This window comes from Trachypithecus francoisi, unplaced genomic scaffold (assembly GCF_009764315.1).
Source record: "Trachypithecus francoisi isolate TF-2019V2 unplaced genomic scaffold, Tfra_2.0 Lachesis_group16, whole genome shotgun sequence".
Classification (NCBI taxonomy): domain Eukaryota; kingdom Metazoa; phylum Chordata; class Mammalia; order Primates; family Cercopithecidae; genus Trachypithecus; species Trachypithecus francoisi.
Genome location: NW_022681461.1, coordinates 1,668,931 through 1,685,108, shown reverse-complemented (window position 1 = coordinate 1,685,108; position 16,178 = coordinate 1,668,931). Strand labels below are relative to the sequence as shown.

The following is a 16,178-nucleotide window of genomic DNA, read 5'->3' as shown; positions in this document are numbered from 1 at the left end:
CACCACATCTAACATCTGTCTCCTTAGGTGAGAGGCCCTATCTGTGTGACTATCCAGACTGTGGAAAAGCCTTTGTTCAAAGTGGACAGCTCAAGACACATCAGCGTCTTCACACCGGAGAGAAGCCTTTCGTCTGTTCAGAAAATGGTATGGTGTTAGAAGTTAAGTTTACGTAGTAACTAGTTGTTGTGACTTAACAGTTAAAATATCTTTTCGTTGAATTTTTTTGAGGGGAAAGATTTTTTAATATAAATTTTATCAAACTTTATAAGCTTTCTTCTTTGATAATTGTGATACATGCTGAATTTCTCAGAAATGACTGATTTTAAAAATTTGTTGGTTTTTTGTGGGTACATAGTAGGTATACATATTGATGGGGTATATGAGATACTTGATACAGACACGCAGTGCTGAATCCTGACATGGTAAATGGGCTATCCACCCCCTCAAGCATGGGTCCTTTGTGTTACAAAGTATCCCGTTATACTCTTAAGTTATTTTAGAATGTACAGTTAAATTATTGACTATAGTCACCTTGTGCTATAAAATACTAGGTCTTAGCCATTCTTTCTATTTTTGGTACCTATTAACCATCTCTACCTTCCCTTCATCCCCCAGCTCCCCTTCCCAGCCTCTGGTAACCATTGTTCTGCTCTCTATCTCCATGAGTTCAATTGTTTTGATATTTAGATCCCACAAATAAGCGAGAACAAGTGATGTTTGTCTTTCTGTGCCTGGCTTAAGAAATGATTGATTTTAAAATACAGTAATCCTTTTTGATGAAACCTTAAAGGGCAATTAAACATACTATATCCAGTTGTAGGCAGTAGAAAAATCTGTAAATGTAAATACATCCTTTGGAGCAACTTTTTAAACTTTTTAATTAAACTGAAGTAAGCATATTATCCTAAGTGATTTTCTTAATCTTTTATCAGTTTCTAAAGATGCACATTTGTATGCAGTTACAGTATATTTGAAGTTCAGTGCAGTCTGTCCTGTTGCTCTGTAATTTTCTTGATTATTACACGTGTTGCAAAGGTCTGGAAACTTTTCATCTAGCAAGTTTGCTTAAGCCTATACACAATGGTTTCCTCTATGTTGAATAATGAATATTTATTTTTTGAGACGGAGTTTTGCTCTTGTTGCCCAGGCTGGAGTGCAATGGCGCCATCTCAGCTCACTGCAACTTCTGCCTCCCGGGTTCAAGCGATTTGGCTGCCGCAGCCTCCCAAGTAGCTGAGATTACAGGCATGCGCCACCATGACCAGTTAATTTTGTAGTTCTAGTAGAGATAGGGTTTCTCCATGTTGGTCAGGTTGGTCTTAAACTCCCGACCACAGGTGATCTGCCTGCCTTGGCCTCCCAAAGTGCTGGGATTACGGGCATGAGCCACTGCGCCCGGCAATTATTTATTTATTTATTTATTTTTATTGTTTTGAGACGGAGGCTCACTTGTCACCCAGGCTGGAGTGCAGTGGCACGATCTCGGCTCACTGCAACCTCTGCTTCCTGAGTTCAAGCAATTCTCCTGCCTCAGCCTCTGGAGTAGCTGGGATTACAGGTGTGTGCCACCACGTCCGGCTAATTTTTGTATTTTTTTTTTTTTTTTTGAGACGGAGTCTCGCTCTGTTGCCCAGGCTGGAGTGCAGTGGCCGGATCTCAGCTCACTGCAAGCTCCGCCTCCCGGGTTCACGCCATTCTCCTGCCTCAGCCTCCCGAGTAGCTGGGACTACAGGCGCCCGCCACCTCGCCTGGCTAGTTTTTTGTATTTTTATTTTTAGTAGAGACGGGGTTTCACCGTGTTAGCCAGGATGGTCTCGATCTCCTGACCTCGTGATCCGCCCGTCTCGGCCTCCCAAAGTGCTGGGATTACAGGCTTGAGCCACCGTGCCCAGCCAATTTTTGTATTTTTAGAGATGGGGGACCATGTTGGCCAGGCTGGTTTTGAACTGCTGACCTCAGGTGATCCACCCGCCTCGGCCTCCCAAAGTGCTGGGATTATAGGCATGAGCCACTGCACCTGGCCTGAATATTTGTTTTTTAAATGTTCTTGTTACCAACAAAGCTGACAGGAATGTTTTCACACTTGTAGCTTTGTTCGTCTTTCGGGATGCTTCCTTATGATAAGATTCCACAAATGGAATTCCCGGATCTGAGGTTTTGAACTGCAACCCACCCCCGCGATGGAGTCTTGCTCTGTCACCCAGGCTGGAGTGCAGTGGTTGATCTCGGCTGACTGCAACCTCCACCTCCCAGGTTCAAGCCATTCTCCTGCCTCACCCTCCTGAGTAGCTGGGATTACAGGCAGAGGCCACCACGCCCGACTAATTTTTGTATTTTTAGTAGAGATGGCGTTTTGCCATGTTGGCCAAGCTGGTCTCTTCACTCCTGACCTCGTGATCCGCCTGCCTCGGCCTCCTGAAGTGCTGGGATTACAGGCTTGAGCTGCTACGCCCCGCCATTTTCAACATTTTGAACTCATGCTGATAAATCACTTTCCAATGGTGTTGGACACACATGGCCATGACCAAAATATGACTGTCTTCCCGTCCCTGCTCTAGCATGAGACTGCGCTGGTTTGATTGTTTTCTCCTCCAAATTATAAATCCTAAATTTCACTGTATTCATTGACTTTTCTGGATACCAGTGAAACTGAATGTTTTCCACATGTTTGTGTGCTGGATGTGCAGATCCTGACAGGTGTTAACCTTGTGTTTTGAAGGCTGCCTGAGCAGATTCACCCATGCAAACCGCCACTGTCCGAAGCACCCCTACGCCAGGCTGAAGAGAGAGGAGCCCACGGACACACTCAGCAAACATCAGGCTGCTGACAACAAGGCCGCGGCCGAGTGGCTGGCGAGGTCAGGAGTGCTGCCTTTAGTCTGCCGTGAGGAGCGCAGCGCGGGCTGGGCCATGTTAGGGACTTGGACACTCCTCTCATTTTAAATAAGCTGCATTTATACACACTTTATAACAGAATTAGAAATGACCCCTGATTTTCTATAACATTGTTATGAGTGGTATTAGGATCTTAGGATCTGTGTGTGATAGAAAATTACAATATAATTGGAGTGCCCAGACCACAGTTTATTTTAAAAGGAAGAGTTTTCCCATTTTGAAAGAATGTTTTATATGTATTTTATTTCATTTGTCATGAATGCAACCCCTCTTCATTTTCTTTATGTTAGCGTTAGCTATCTGCCAATTAAAATAGGGTTAGACTGCCAAGGCGGGTGGATCACCTGAGGTCAGGCGTTTGAGAACAGTCTGGCTAACTTAGTGAAACCCCATCTTTACTAAAAATACAAAAATTACCTGGGCAGTAGTGGTGCGCGCCTGTAATCCCAGCTACTCAGGAGACTGAGGCAGGAGAATCGCTTGAGCCTGAGAGGCGGAGATTGCAGTGAGCTGAAATGGCCCCACTGCACTCCTGTACTCCAGCCTGGGTGACAGAGTGAGACCCTGTCTCAAAAAAACAAAAAAAACGAAAACAAAAACAAAAAACCAGGAATAGATGTTAGTGGTTCTTCTTAGGTGAAGTTCCAAAAACATCAATTTAATTTTTTCCAGTGGCAACAAGGGCCAGCATAAAAGAATTTCTCTAAGGATATTTTGGTTGAAGGACCTGTCTGCTGTACACAAGCCAGCAGCAGCTGCTCAGGCCTCTTCCAAGCCTTCACTGGCTGCTTAGGGTAAAGTCCAGGATTCCTAGCTGTGCTGCCGCAGCCCTGCCTCCCTCTGATAAGGCAACTGTCCCCTGCCATGCTGGGCTGCGGGTTTCTCAACACAGGTGCCTTTGTGTCAGGGCCTGTGTGCACCCTGCTTCCTCTGCGTGGAGCACTCGCTCCCCACTTGGCTTAGCCTCTTGCTCACCTTCATCTCTTACTCAGGAAGGCCTCCCTGACCCGCTCAGCAACAAACGGGCTGAGACCCACTTAACAGATGCTTTCATTTTCCTTTTCAAAACATCCATCACACATTTATGTGTTTGTTATATACCTTCCCTGCCAGACGGAAAGCTTCCCGGGGCAGGGATATTTGTCTTGTTTATTACGGTAAGCCTAGGGCCTAGCATAGCTTCTGGGCCTTGATAAATATTTGAAGGGATAAACTCTGTTTTGTTTGGATAAAAATACATGAGAATTAGATAATGGAATCTGGAAATACTACTTGATTATTCAAGTCCAGGGAAATTTGTTAGCACTGTCATAGAAATTGTCTGTTTAGATGGGCTATTCTAGGGGCATCCTTTTTTTTTTTTTTTTTGGAGACAGTCTCGCTCTGTAGCCCAGGCTGGAGTGCAGTGGCACCATCTTGGCTCACTGCAAGCTCCGCCTCCTGGGTTCACGCCATTCTCCTGCCTCAGCCTCCTGAGTAGCTGGGACTACAGGCGCCTGCCACCACGCCCGGCTAATTTTTTGTATTTTTAGTAGAGACGGGGTTTCACTGTGGTCTGGATCTCCTGACCTCGTAATCTGCCCACCTCGGCCTCCCTAAGTGCTGGGATTACAAGCGTGAGCCACCGCGCCCAGCCTCTAGGGGCATCTTAAACTAAATATCTCCATCACTTCCTCCCTTCCTCTTTCTCCTGGTTGGCTCCTACTGCCCCATTATTTCTAATTGTGCCCCAGCCAGAAGCTTACTGATCATCCTTGTCTTTTTTTTTTTTTTTTTTTCCCCTGAGACAGAGTCTTACTCTGTTGTCAAGGCTGAACTATAGTAGCAGGATTGAGCCTCGACCTCCTAGGCTCAAGTGATCCCACTTCAGCCCCCTGAGTAGCTGGGACCACAGGTGTGTGCCACCACACCCAGCTAATTTTTAAGTTATTTGTAGAGACGGGGTCTTGCCATGTTGCCCACGCTGGTCTCAAACTCCTGGCCTCAAGTGATTCAGCTGCCTTGGCCTCCCAAAGTGTTGGGATTACAGGCATGAGCCACCGCACCTCGCCTCCTTGTCTTTCTCCTGTCTAGTCAGTGATCAAGTTATGACATCTACCTCCTTACTAACTCAAATTCAGCCACTCGAATGCTCTCAATCCATTTTCCATGCTGCTGCCAGAGGGATCTTTCTAAAATGTCAGTATGATCCTCAGTCTAAAGCCTAAACCCTTTATTATGGAATTCAAAGTCCTTCATTACCTGGTTCCTCCTGACTTGCTGAACTTATCTTTTGCATTCTCCTTTTCTAGTCATCCTTCAAGTCATACTAAACAATTTGCACTTCTTTTTTTAGACCTCTGTGGGCATTGCCAAAACTTTTCCACTTTGAGTAGTCTGGATTTCCTGAAATTTGGTAGTTGTATTATTATTTTTTGTATGTAATTTTAAAAACAGCTTTGTTGGGGCTGGGTGTGGTGGCTCACGCCTGTATTCCCAGCACTTTGGCCAAGGTGGGTGGATCACCTGAGGTCAGGAGTTCAAGATCAGCCTGGCTAAATGGCAAGACCCCGTCTCTACTAAAAATACAGGCCAGGCATGGTGGTTCACGCCTGTAATCCCAGCCCTTTGGGAGGCTGAGGCTGGCGGATCACCTGAGGTCGGGAGTTCGAGACCAGCCTGGCCAACATGGTAAAACCCTGGCATTGCACTCTAGCCTGGGCAAGAAGAGTGAAACTCTGTCTCAAAAAAAAAAGCCAGGCATGGTGGTGGACCCCTGTAATTCCAGCTACTCAGGAGGCTAAGGCACAAGAATAGCTTGAACCCAGGAGGCAGAGGTTGCAGTGAGCCGAGATTGTTCCACTGCCCTCCATCCTGGGTGACAAAAGTCAGACTCTGTCTCAAAAAATAAAATAAAAGTAAATAAATGAAAACAGCTTTGTTGGTATATAAGTAACATATAAGAAATTATGATACATTTAAAGTGTACAATTTGATACATTTTAAAGTATACAGTTTGATACATTTTGATATGTATATACTGTGAAACCATCTCCACAATCAAGATGGTGAACATATCCATCATTTTCAAGTTTCCTCGTGTCTCTCTGTGAACTGAACCACACATTCCTCCCTGTTCCCCTTCCCCCGATACAATACTGATCTGCTATCACTATAAAATAGTGATTTTATACAAATGTAGTTTGTTTATTCACTCGTTGATGGGCATTTGGGTTATTTTTGGCTATTACAGATAAAGCTACTACAAACATTAATATACAAGGCTTTGTATGGACAGTTTTGTATGATCTGTTACTATCATTTAAATATGCATTTCTTTTTCTTTTTTTTTTTGAGACGGAGTCTCGCTCTGTCGCCCTGGATGGAGTGCAGCAGCCCAACTTCGGCTTGCTGCAGCCTCCACCTCCCGGGTTCAAGTGATTCTCCTGCCTCAGCCTCTGGAGTATCTGGGATTACAGGTGCCTGCCACCACGCCCGGCTAATTTTTTTGTATTTTTAGTAGAGAAGGGGTTTCGCCATGTTAGCCAGGCTGGTTTTCAACTCTTGACCTCAAATGATCTGCCCGCCTCAGCCTCCCAATGTGCTAGGATGACAGGCGTAAGCCACTGCGTCCGGCCTAAATATGCATTTCTTTAGTTACCAAAGAGTTGAGCATTTGCATTTTCTCTTGTAAACCATCAGCTGGCCGTGTAATAGAATAAGGGCAGTGTTTTTAAGTTTTCGAATAAACACTGTGTCACAGATGTTAATTACTTTGTCATAGTTTGCGGGTTGAATATTTTACAGCGTTAACGCTGTCAGAAGTTACCATCCCTCTGTAGATAGGATAAATAAGTTTCTAAAGACTTTTCGGCCGGGCGCGGTGGCTCAAGCCTGTAATCCCAGCACTTTGGGAGGCCGAGACGGGCGGATCACGAGGTCAGGAGATCGAGACCATCTTGGCTAACACGGTGAAACCCCGTCTCTACTAAAAATACAAAAACTAGCCAGGCGAGGTGGCGGGCGCCTGTAGTCCCAGCTACTCGGGAGGCTGAGGCAGGAGAATGGCGTAAACCCGGGAGGCGGAGCTTGCAGTGAGCTGAGATCCAGCCACTGCGCTCCAGTCCGGGCGACAGAGCAAGACTCCGCCTCAAAAAAAAAAAAAAAAAAGACTTTTCTACTATTTCTGTATTTTACTCTAGTCCGTTTCACACAGGCTTTTTAAGGCAGCGATAGTTTAATGACAAAAACTATGTGATTTGAGAGTGAGTAAAAGATCTAGAACTGCCAGGTTTATTATGGAAACCCGAGCATGTCTCTTAACCTCGTTGAACTTCAGTTTCTTTCCTCTATAAATAAGAAATGTATGTTAAATCACTTTATAACTTTAGAAACTGAACCACATAAAAGTAATACTGTGGTTCGGAACTTTTTAAAAGAAAAGTAAACATTTGGAAATTTCATGTCTGCCACGTAACTAATGTGGCTGCATTTCACATAGGTATTGGGAAATGAGAGAACAGCGCACCCCCACCTTGAAAGGCAAGCTGGCTCAGAAGGCTGATCAGGAGCAGCAGGACCCTCTGGAATACCTTCAGTCTGATGAGGAGGATGACGAGAAGAGAGGGGCCCAGCGCCGGCTGCAGGAGCAGCGGGAGCGCCTGCACGGAGCCCTCGCACTCATAGAGCTTGCCAACCTGACTGGGGCACCACTCCGACAGTAGCCTGGACACTGACTCTTCCACTGTACAAAAGTACTGCCCAGCGTACTTAAAAAGTAGATCCTTGGGCATAAGCTAAGCACCTTATTTGCTTATCATAGGCTGCTATTCTGTAGAAATGTATGAAGAATGTTATTGCCCCAGAATATGGGGTGAGAGAGAAATGCACTTTTTTAATATGGAAATGAATTTGTTGTAAAGTTTAAAATATTTTGTAAATATGGACTGCACAATACAGGGTAGAAAACTACATATTGTGGGAAGCTAGATTTTGCAAGTTTAATGCATTCATTGGAAGCAGTTCTCACAGGAAGCACTTTCTGAATAAGACACTTGTTTGAAAAATGGAATGGTACAAATAGCCAAAGAAGTTTGAAACAGATTATTTATAAGATCATTTTTAACAATATATATGAGTCTGTTTGACAATACTGTAAACACTGACGCAAGCAAGAAAGTATAAAAGATGTAAGATAGATCATTTTAATTGCAAAATACTGTGCCCACTAAGGCTAGAGAAATGGGAGGCTGACTATTTTGGAAGATGTTCTAAGTAATGGACTTAGAAGAAAATAGATATTTGAGGATCTTGGTAAGATGCATAATAGTTCAGAGTTTTTGAAATTGGAGCAAAATCAGTCTTATTCTATCTTTCTGGGGCTTTACAACTCAGTATAATGTTTAAGTTTGAAAAGCACTTGTCATCCCTAGCAAGTTAACTTGGGAACTTTTGCACATTTCATATTTCTCATTTGCTGAAATTGAGTGATTAATCTTGCAAAGTCTAGGTAACATAGTAATTGGTAATTTTAAAAACACATATTAAGGGCCCTGTAATGAGATTTGGATTTTTACTAACGGGACACCTACAGGGTTGTTTTGTAGTGAAATGTTTTAGATCTTTTATTAGCAAACACTACATTTTAATTTTACTGCTTGTTTAGAATTATTAGCAAATGGAAGCCTCCATATTTATATTTTCAGTGCATAAAGCCACCTTCTTGCTTTACTTCAGAGTAACATGCCAAGCTATTTTGTGTTCACTAAATTTAGCTATCAGTTTAAACACTGCAGAAAATATTAGCTACTCAAATAAGTAGGCTTCTGAAATAGTTTTAACTGCAAGTGTGTTAACTTGTGTGGTGGTTTTAAGCCATTTTTCCAAATAAAGTTATTAAACACCACTTTATGTACTGAAGCATGAACAGAAAAATCAAGAGCTGAGCAGAACACCTCCTTTATGTAGGCAAAACTTCCATCATTTTGGCTTTTGTTCTAAACAGAACTAAATGACATGCATAGCATGGTAATTTATAGATTGCTTAATTGGAGTAAAACTCAGAGTAATAGAGGGAAATACAGGCTCTTCAGTGCCTTTTTAGCTTTTTTGAGTTGAAGGGGTTCCTACAGATGTAGTTTAAACAGTAGAAAGTAGGCTTCTTTATCCAGAAATCCCAATGTGTCATAGGACACAGATAGTTTAAAATATGTAGCCACGGGGAAGGGGAGGCATGTAAATGTCTTGAAGAGGAGAAAAAGTATGAAAGAAGATACGATAGTTACAAATAATGTGTATGACGAGGACATACTTTAAAAATGTAATTCCTCTGTACAGTAAATTGCAAATCTTTAGGGATTTTTTTGTAATAAGAGAATTTATATTTGTAATGGTCTAAGAATTTTGTTTGTAATGTGGTATATAGAATTTTAATTTGGAGCACTTATAAGCTGGTAAGAGAGACTACAGCATCTGAATTGTCTCGGTTTGTGTTTCAGCATTTCCTCTAGAATTTTTGCTTTCAAATATGTGATTTAATGAACTAAAAACAACACTCATCAGTCTTGGGAAATTTGAACTTTGATCAACTTAACTTAAAGAAGGAAGGGTAGTAAGAATTTTTCAAATACAATATTTGCCAATTCACAGATGATAACATTTAAGGCCTTCAAAAGTAAGGGTTTTTCCTTGTATCTCCAGTCAGCTTTTGTCAACTCTAATAGTTTTTTCATAAACATTTTTTATTTGTATAATTGCAACAGTTTAAGAAATTATTACAACTATTTACTAGAGAAACATTTAAAATGTTCTTTTTTGATATAAGCTATATACTTGGGAAAATACATTGGTATCTAAAATTTGAGGTGTGTTAAGACTGCTTTTTGTTTTAAAAAATGTGGTTTACATTCAAATTTTTGAAGTGTTTTATGCTTCATATGGCTGAGTTGTAGTTTGGCAGAGTTAACAGCATAAGAATAAACATGCTGTAATTTTAAAAGATGCTTTGAATAAAAATTTATTTTAATTTAAAATTTAAAGTACGCAGCCATTCTTTAAGCCTTTATAATTTGTTTTCCTATCAAAAATATAATAATCATGATATAAAAAATTTTAAAAGACAGAAACATTACCTACAGCCTTATATTCAGCCATCAGTATTATTTCGGTACATGTTTGCATAGTTGTAAGTACAGTGTGGATTGCTTTTTCTTACTTAAATTATGGCCTTTAAGGTTATAGATATTTAACTTCCTCATCTGGTTCATTACTACAGTGTTAAAAATACACTGCTGTGGATAGGTATTGAACTATTGCCACCACATTCCCAGGCCTTAAATTAGGGTAATAAGGAACTAGGATTTCATTTCACTTACATTTACGATGGGTTGACTCTGGGCTCACCTCCTTAAGAATCCACTTAAAGCCTGTGTACTTATCTAAGAGTATATAGCACATTGGTTTTCTTTTTTCATCAGTTATTTTTGGTAGATCTTTAGTTACGTGTTTGCAATGGCAAGGGTCCAGCCTGTCCTACCCTTGTGCAGAAGAATATCACAAGCAACTCCTTAGCGTGAGTTGCTATTTAAACAGGGTAAGGATGGGATTTTGACAGCGAGTTCAGGTCCTGGAAGTATGTATATACAAGCAAACTAAATGTAATTAGGATGAAGGCTGTCATTAAGTGACTTAAAAGTATTCTTTTTTTTTTTTTTTTTTTTTTTTTGAGACGGAGTCTCGCTCTGTCACCCAGACTGGAGTGCAGTGGCCGGATCTCAGCTCACTGCAAGCTCCGCCTCCCGGGTTCACGCCATTCTCCTGCCTCAGCCTCCCGAGTAGCTGGGACTACAGGCGCCCGCCACCTCGCCCGGCTCGTTTTTTGTATTTTTGTAGTAGAGACGGGGTTTCACCGTGTGAGCCAGGATGGTCTGGATCTCCTGACCTCGTGATTCGCCCGTCTCGGCCTCCCAAAGTGCTGGGATTACAGGCTTGAGCCACGGCGCCCGGCCAAGTTCATGTTTTTTGAAAGACCGACAAGACTAGGCGGTTCTGGGAAGCTGTCCTTCAACTGACCTGACCCGAAGGCAAAGGGTCCTCTGCGAGGAGTGGACCTGCCACAAAGCACCCAGAGGACACCCAAGTCCCAAGGCTTCACCCACCTTACTCCTAGCCACTCCACTCCTAGATATTTATTTAAGAGAAATGAAAACACAGGTCCCACAAACGCTCACGAATTTTCATGAAAGCTTTTTTCCCTGAGGGTCCTAAACTGAAAACAACCCATGGATACACAATGTGTGATACTACTCCACGATTAAACAAACCACATGGTCGAGTCCACAACATGGGGTGAAAAACCCTGAGACCACTTGCTCATTCATAAATTCTGGACAGCACCCTGTGTATTTGAAATTCCGGACACGGCAAACCTAACCTGCAGCAATAGTCATCCATGAGTTGCGGGCGTTCACTTCAAAGGGGCAGCAAGGGGAACTTTTTGGGGAGATGGAAATGTTCTGTTTTGAGTGGTTACTCGGGTGGATGCCTTTGTCGAAGCTCATCTGAAACTATGGACTGGCAAGATGTGTACACTTCGTTGCACGTAAATTACACACTCAACAAAAAAGTTGTAGAAAAAAAAAAAAAGCAGAACAAGTCCTGAGACTTACTGAAGCGTTTCTCTCCAGGAAAGTCTGGAGGAAGGCAGCGCCGTCCAACTCCCCCGCGCGTTTCTGGCCCTGGAGACCGGAGGAGGAGCCTGGAGCCCGGGTGAAGTCCAGCGCGCAGGGGCCTCCCGCGCCGGCCTCGGGGCGCTGGCAGGGGGCGGGCCGGGGCCTGGGGTTGCGCGGGCTCTTCCTGTTCCTGCCGCGCCCTCTTCCCCGGCCCGGCCGGGCGGGACCAGTGCGCGGCCGGGGCTGGCGGACGGCGGGGTGCGCGCGGCCGCGGGAGATGACGGCCGCCTGCCAGGCCGAGGCCGAGGGCGCTGGCGGGGAGCCCGGCGCGGCGCGGCTGCCCTCGCGGGTGGCCCGGCTGCTGTCGGCGCTGTTCTACGGGACCTGCTCCTTCCTCCTGGTGCTGGTCAACAAGGCGCTGCTGACCTCCTACGGGTGAGGCGGGGCCGGGCCGGGGGTCTGCGGGAGTGCGGGGCTGCCCCGTCCTCCGTGCGCTTCCGCCGCGCCCGGGACGGGGCGGGTGGGGACGGGGACCCTGGAGTCTCAGCCGGGCACACGGGCCGAGTTTCCCAGGCGCCCTCCGGGAACTCGCGCAGCTTTCCACTCTCAGGCCACAACCTGAGAAAGTCGTTCTCCTGCTCCTGAGCGCGCCTGCCCTGCTGCGGGGCGCCCGGTCCTAGGCGGGCTGGTGGAGCTCAGACAGATGCTTTCACACACCCAGCGAGCTGAAAACAGGGGTTCCAATGCCTGCTTCAAAGGACGCAGTTCCTTACACAGATCTCCATGTTCAGGGTCAGGTACTCCCGAGCCAGTAAGTCTGTATTGATTGACTGTTCATTCTCAGATGACCAGCGTGTTCATGGAAAACTCGGGAAAACAATTGGAAGTTCATAGGAAGTCCTTTTTTGGATTAGTGTGAAGTAAACCAGCAAATCTGTGCTGTCTGGAACCTATTTGTAAGGACTAGGAAATCCTGCTTAATTCTGCTACCATTGTAGCGGCACTGACAAAATTGTGGATTTAGACCCAGCTCCACCAGTTAACAGCTGTCTCTTTGGACCGGTCTCATCGTCAACAATTTTTTCAGATGCAAAAAACTGAATGATTACAATCGTGTTAATTACCTTCCAGGGCTCTGCGCGAGCTGAAGGCTGTTTGTAAACTCTACTGTTAAAAGAATGTGCCATCAACATTTCAGGGCCCAAAGAGACCTAGAGAGTGTCTTAGCTAGAGAGTATCTTAGGGTATCAGCTTTCTTATTTTATGTATATATACCGATTGAGCTTATGTGGGTCTCAGTTTTCTCGAATATAAAATAAGAAAGCGGAGGCTGGATGAGGTGGTTTGCACCTGTAATGACAGCATTTGGGAGGCCAAGGCAGGCATACATATATATAATATATAATTATATAATATATATTATAAAATATATAAATATATACATATAGTGTGTGTGTGTATATATATATAAAATTGTTTTGAGACAGGGTTTCACTCTGTTGCCCAGGCTGAAGTGTAGTGACAGTCATGGCTTGCTGCAGCCTGGACCACCTGGGTTCTAGCAGTCCTTCTGCCGCAGCCTCCAGAGAAGCTGGGACCATCAGTGTGCACCACTACACCGCCAATTTTTTTGATTTTTTTGTACAGGTGGGGTCTCAGCGTGTTTCCCAGGCTGGTCTTAAACTCCTGCACTCGAGGGCTGCTTTGGCCTCTCAAAGTGCTGTGATTACAGGTGCAAACTATCATCCAGCCTCACCTTTCTTATTTGATATTCGAGAAAACTGATACCCACATAAGCTCGATTGGTTGTACCTGCAACAGATATTTATTAAGCACCTACTAAATACTGAGCCCATCGCAAGCACCAGGGAAGCCCCTGTGAACAGCACAAAGTCCCTGCTCTGGAGATTCTGCTTCAGTGGTGGAGACAGAAAATAAACAAGTAGGTTCATGAATAAACGAGACACTTTCAGGTCTGACATGAGAGTGCCTGGGCTGGAGTAGCTGTCACAGAGCATCCCAGGTAGAAGTGAGCAGCACGTGTGCAACGTGCTGAAGTGGGCACGAGCTTGGCTGCTGGAGGAACAAAGAGAAGGTCACTGTGCCTGGGCTGGGAGGTAGGCCGGGAAGGCGGCAATCAGCTCTTTCTCTCATTCGGTGGCTTTCACTGAGCACTTGTGATGCACCTGCACTGTTCGAGAACAGTGTTTTCCCACTGTTCTTGGGAAAGAGAAGCGAAGAGAGCAGATCAGAATCCTTAAGAAGCAATCAATGAGCCAGTAACATTTACATTATGTCAGATGTGACCAAGGTGCTGGGGAAAAAATAAGACAGGAAAGGGAGTGAGGGAGAGAGGGAGGGGAGAATATGCAGTATGAGCGTGATCAGTGGAGCCTCAGGAGGAGGTGGCATTGGAGCCATGACCCGGAGTGAGGTGGGGACATAAGCCACACGGGGGTACGGGGGGAAGAGCATTCCAGGCCTGGAGGAGTGAAGAGTTTGAATGGGAATGGTACCAGATGGGGTCTGAGAGTAACGGATTGCTGGCCCGTGTGGGGCCTTTCGAGGCCACCGCGGGGGCTCTGGCGTCAGCTCTGAGTGAGATGGGAGCCACCCGAGGAACAGGGCAGGGGAATTACATGATCTAAATCACTCTGGCTGCTGTGTTGAGAGCAGATATCTGGGGACCAGGGTGGAAGGAAGAGACGGGATAAATAGTTGTAGTTTCATGCTAAATGCGATTGGAAGTCCCTTGGAAGGTTTTGACATGGGAGTGACCTGACACAATTTGTGTGTTTAAAAAGATCTCTCTGGCTGGGAGGCAGGTGGAGAATTGACAGTACTGGCAGCAGGGAGAGGGGTTGGAAGCCACTGCAGGGCTGCAGGTAAAGACAGCATGGACTGGGCAGGGCGTAGCAGCAGCGGTAAAAGGAAGGGATGGATTTGGGATTTTCTTTGGTGATCCTGTGGCCGTCAGTATTCTTGGCAAGGTCTCTGCAGTGTATTACAGCCTGCTGCCTGGTGTCCATGGGAAACACAGCCCTGCCTCAAGGAAATGAACATGGACATACTGTACCTAAACCTGGAGCATTTGACACGGAAGCTAATGAAGGAAAAAGAAAACTTAAACACTTACGATAAAAAAAAAGAAAAAAGACCGGGTGCAGTGGTTCATGCCTGTAATCCCAGCACTTTGGGAGCCTGAGGCGGGCAGATCATGAGGTCAGGAGTTTGAGACCAGCCTGGCCAGCATGGTGAAACCCTGTCTCTACTAAAAATACAAAAAAAAAAATTAGCTGGGCATGGTGGTGCACGGCTATAATCCCAGCTACTTGGGAGACTGAGTCAGGAGAATCACTTGAACCCAGGAGGTGGCAGTTGCAGTGAGCTGAGATTGTAGCACTGCACTCCAGCCTGAGCAATAGAGCAAGACTCAGTCTCAAAAGAAAAAAAGGAAAAAAATACCAGAAAATGAGAATGCTATTAATGGGCTTGTTTGGGAGTGGCCAGTCATTATGTCAATGACAATTGAAGGTGAGTCTTCATTTTGTGCACTTGAGTGAGCAGGGTGCTGACTGGCCATGGCAGTCAACGCCTCCAAAACCCAAGTCCTCTTGTTGGAAGCAGGCGCCGGCAAACCGCGGTTAGTGCTTTGAAGAGTAAGGGCAGTGTTCAACCAGGAAGAATTACCATATAAGACACCTCCTAAGAAAGGCTTTCTAAGGGCCGGGCGCAGTGGCTCACGCCTATAATCCCAGCACTTTGGGAAGCCGAGGTCGGTGGATCCCCTGAGGTCAGGAGTTTGAGACCAGCCTGGCCAACATGGTGAAACCCGTCTCTACTAAAAATACAAATATTAGCCGGGCGTGGTGGTGGGTGCCTGCAATCCCAGCTACTTGGGAGGCTGAGGCAGGAGAATGGTGGGAACCCGGGAGGCGGAGGTCATGGTAAGCTGAGATCATGCCATTGCACTCCAGCCTGGGGTGACAGAGTGAGACTCTGTCTCCAAAAAAAACAAACAAAAAAAGGGCTCTAGCCTTTCTATCTTTAAATTATTGAGTTTCATGATTGAAGGAGAAAATGGAGTTCTTGCCTTAGGAAGGCCAAAACCCTCATAATCCTTTTAAATAAACATTCCATATTTCTGCAATGTAATATACAGTTGGAGAACCCTGTTCACATCACATTGTTCATTCTTTCCTCTCAAAATGCTTGAAGCACACATTATTGAGGGAGGAGGGCTGGGGTGATGTGGTTACAGCAATAAACTAGAGAAATCGGATCCAAGCATGAGCTGTCTGAGGGTAGAGTGTTATGTTGTAGGATAGAAGAAAGGATGTTTTGGTAGTTACCGAATTCGTAGGGTCATGGGAATGTAACTCGGGATACTTTTTCCTCTTTCATTTTGGGCAGATTGTTTCTGGTCAGGGTACAAAATGAATGGGTGATCTTAGTGATTTGTTAGTTTTATAATTCATTGTAATGCCAGATTTACCTGGCTGGACAGAGAGACCTTTGAAGGCTGTGAGAACCTTTTAAGGTGAGTGGGGAAAATAAGGGCATTTAAGAGTTTGTGGCCAGTTAGTTATGCTCTTTTTTTTTTTTGGGACAGAGTCTCACTCTGTCGCCCAG

General features: G+C 44.9%; 2 protein-coding genes across 4 annotated transcripts in view; both read left to right on the top strand.

The window, feature by feature from the left end:
- The window catches only part of ZNF367 (zinc finger protein 367), a 33,619-nt gene extending 23,711 nt beyond the window's left edge, over positions 1-9,908 (top strand). Inside the window, exons 3-5 of the mRNA XM_033236655.1 lie at positions 28-147; positions 2,723-2,861; positions 7,379-9,908. Coding sequence (XP_033092546.1) covers positions 28-147; positions 2,723-2,861; positions 7,379-7,601 — 482 coding nt within the window. The 3' untranslated portion in view covers positions 7,602-9,908. The remainder of the gene's footprint in view (positions 1-27; positions 148-2,722; positions 2,862-7,378) is intronic.
- A 1,815-nt stretch (positions 9,909-11,723) lies between these two features.
- The window catches only part of SLC35D2 (solute carrier family 35 member D2), a 53,614-nt gene continuing 49,159 nt past the window's right edge, over positions 11,724-16,178 (top strand). The window contains exon 1 of one of the 3 annotated variants that reach the window (XM_033236653.1): positions 11,724-11,981. In XM_033236653.1, the coding sequence (XP_033092544.1) occupies positions 11,824-11,981 (158 nt within the window). In that variant the 5' untranslated portion in view covers positions 11,724-11,823. The remainder of the gene's footprint in view (positions 11,982-16,178) is intronic. The other 2 variants (XM_033236652.1, XM_033236651.1) reach the window with 2 other exon arrangements.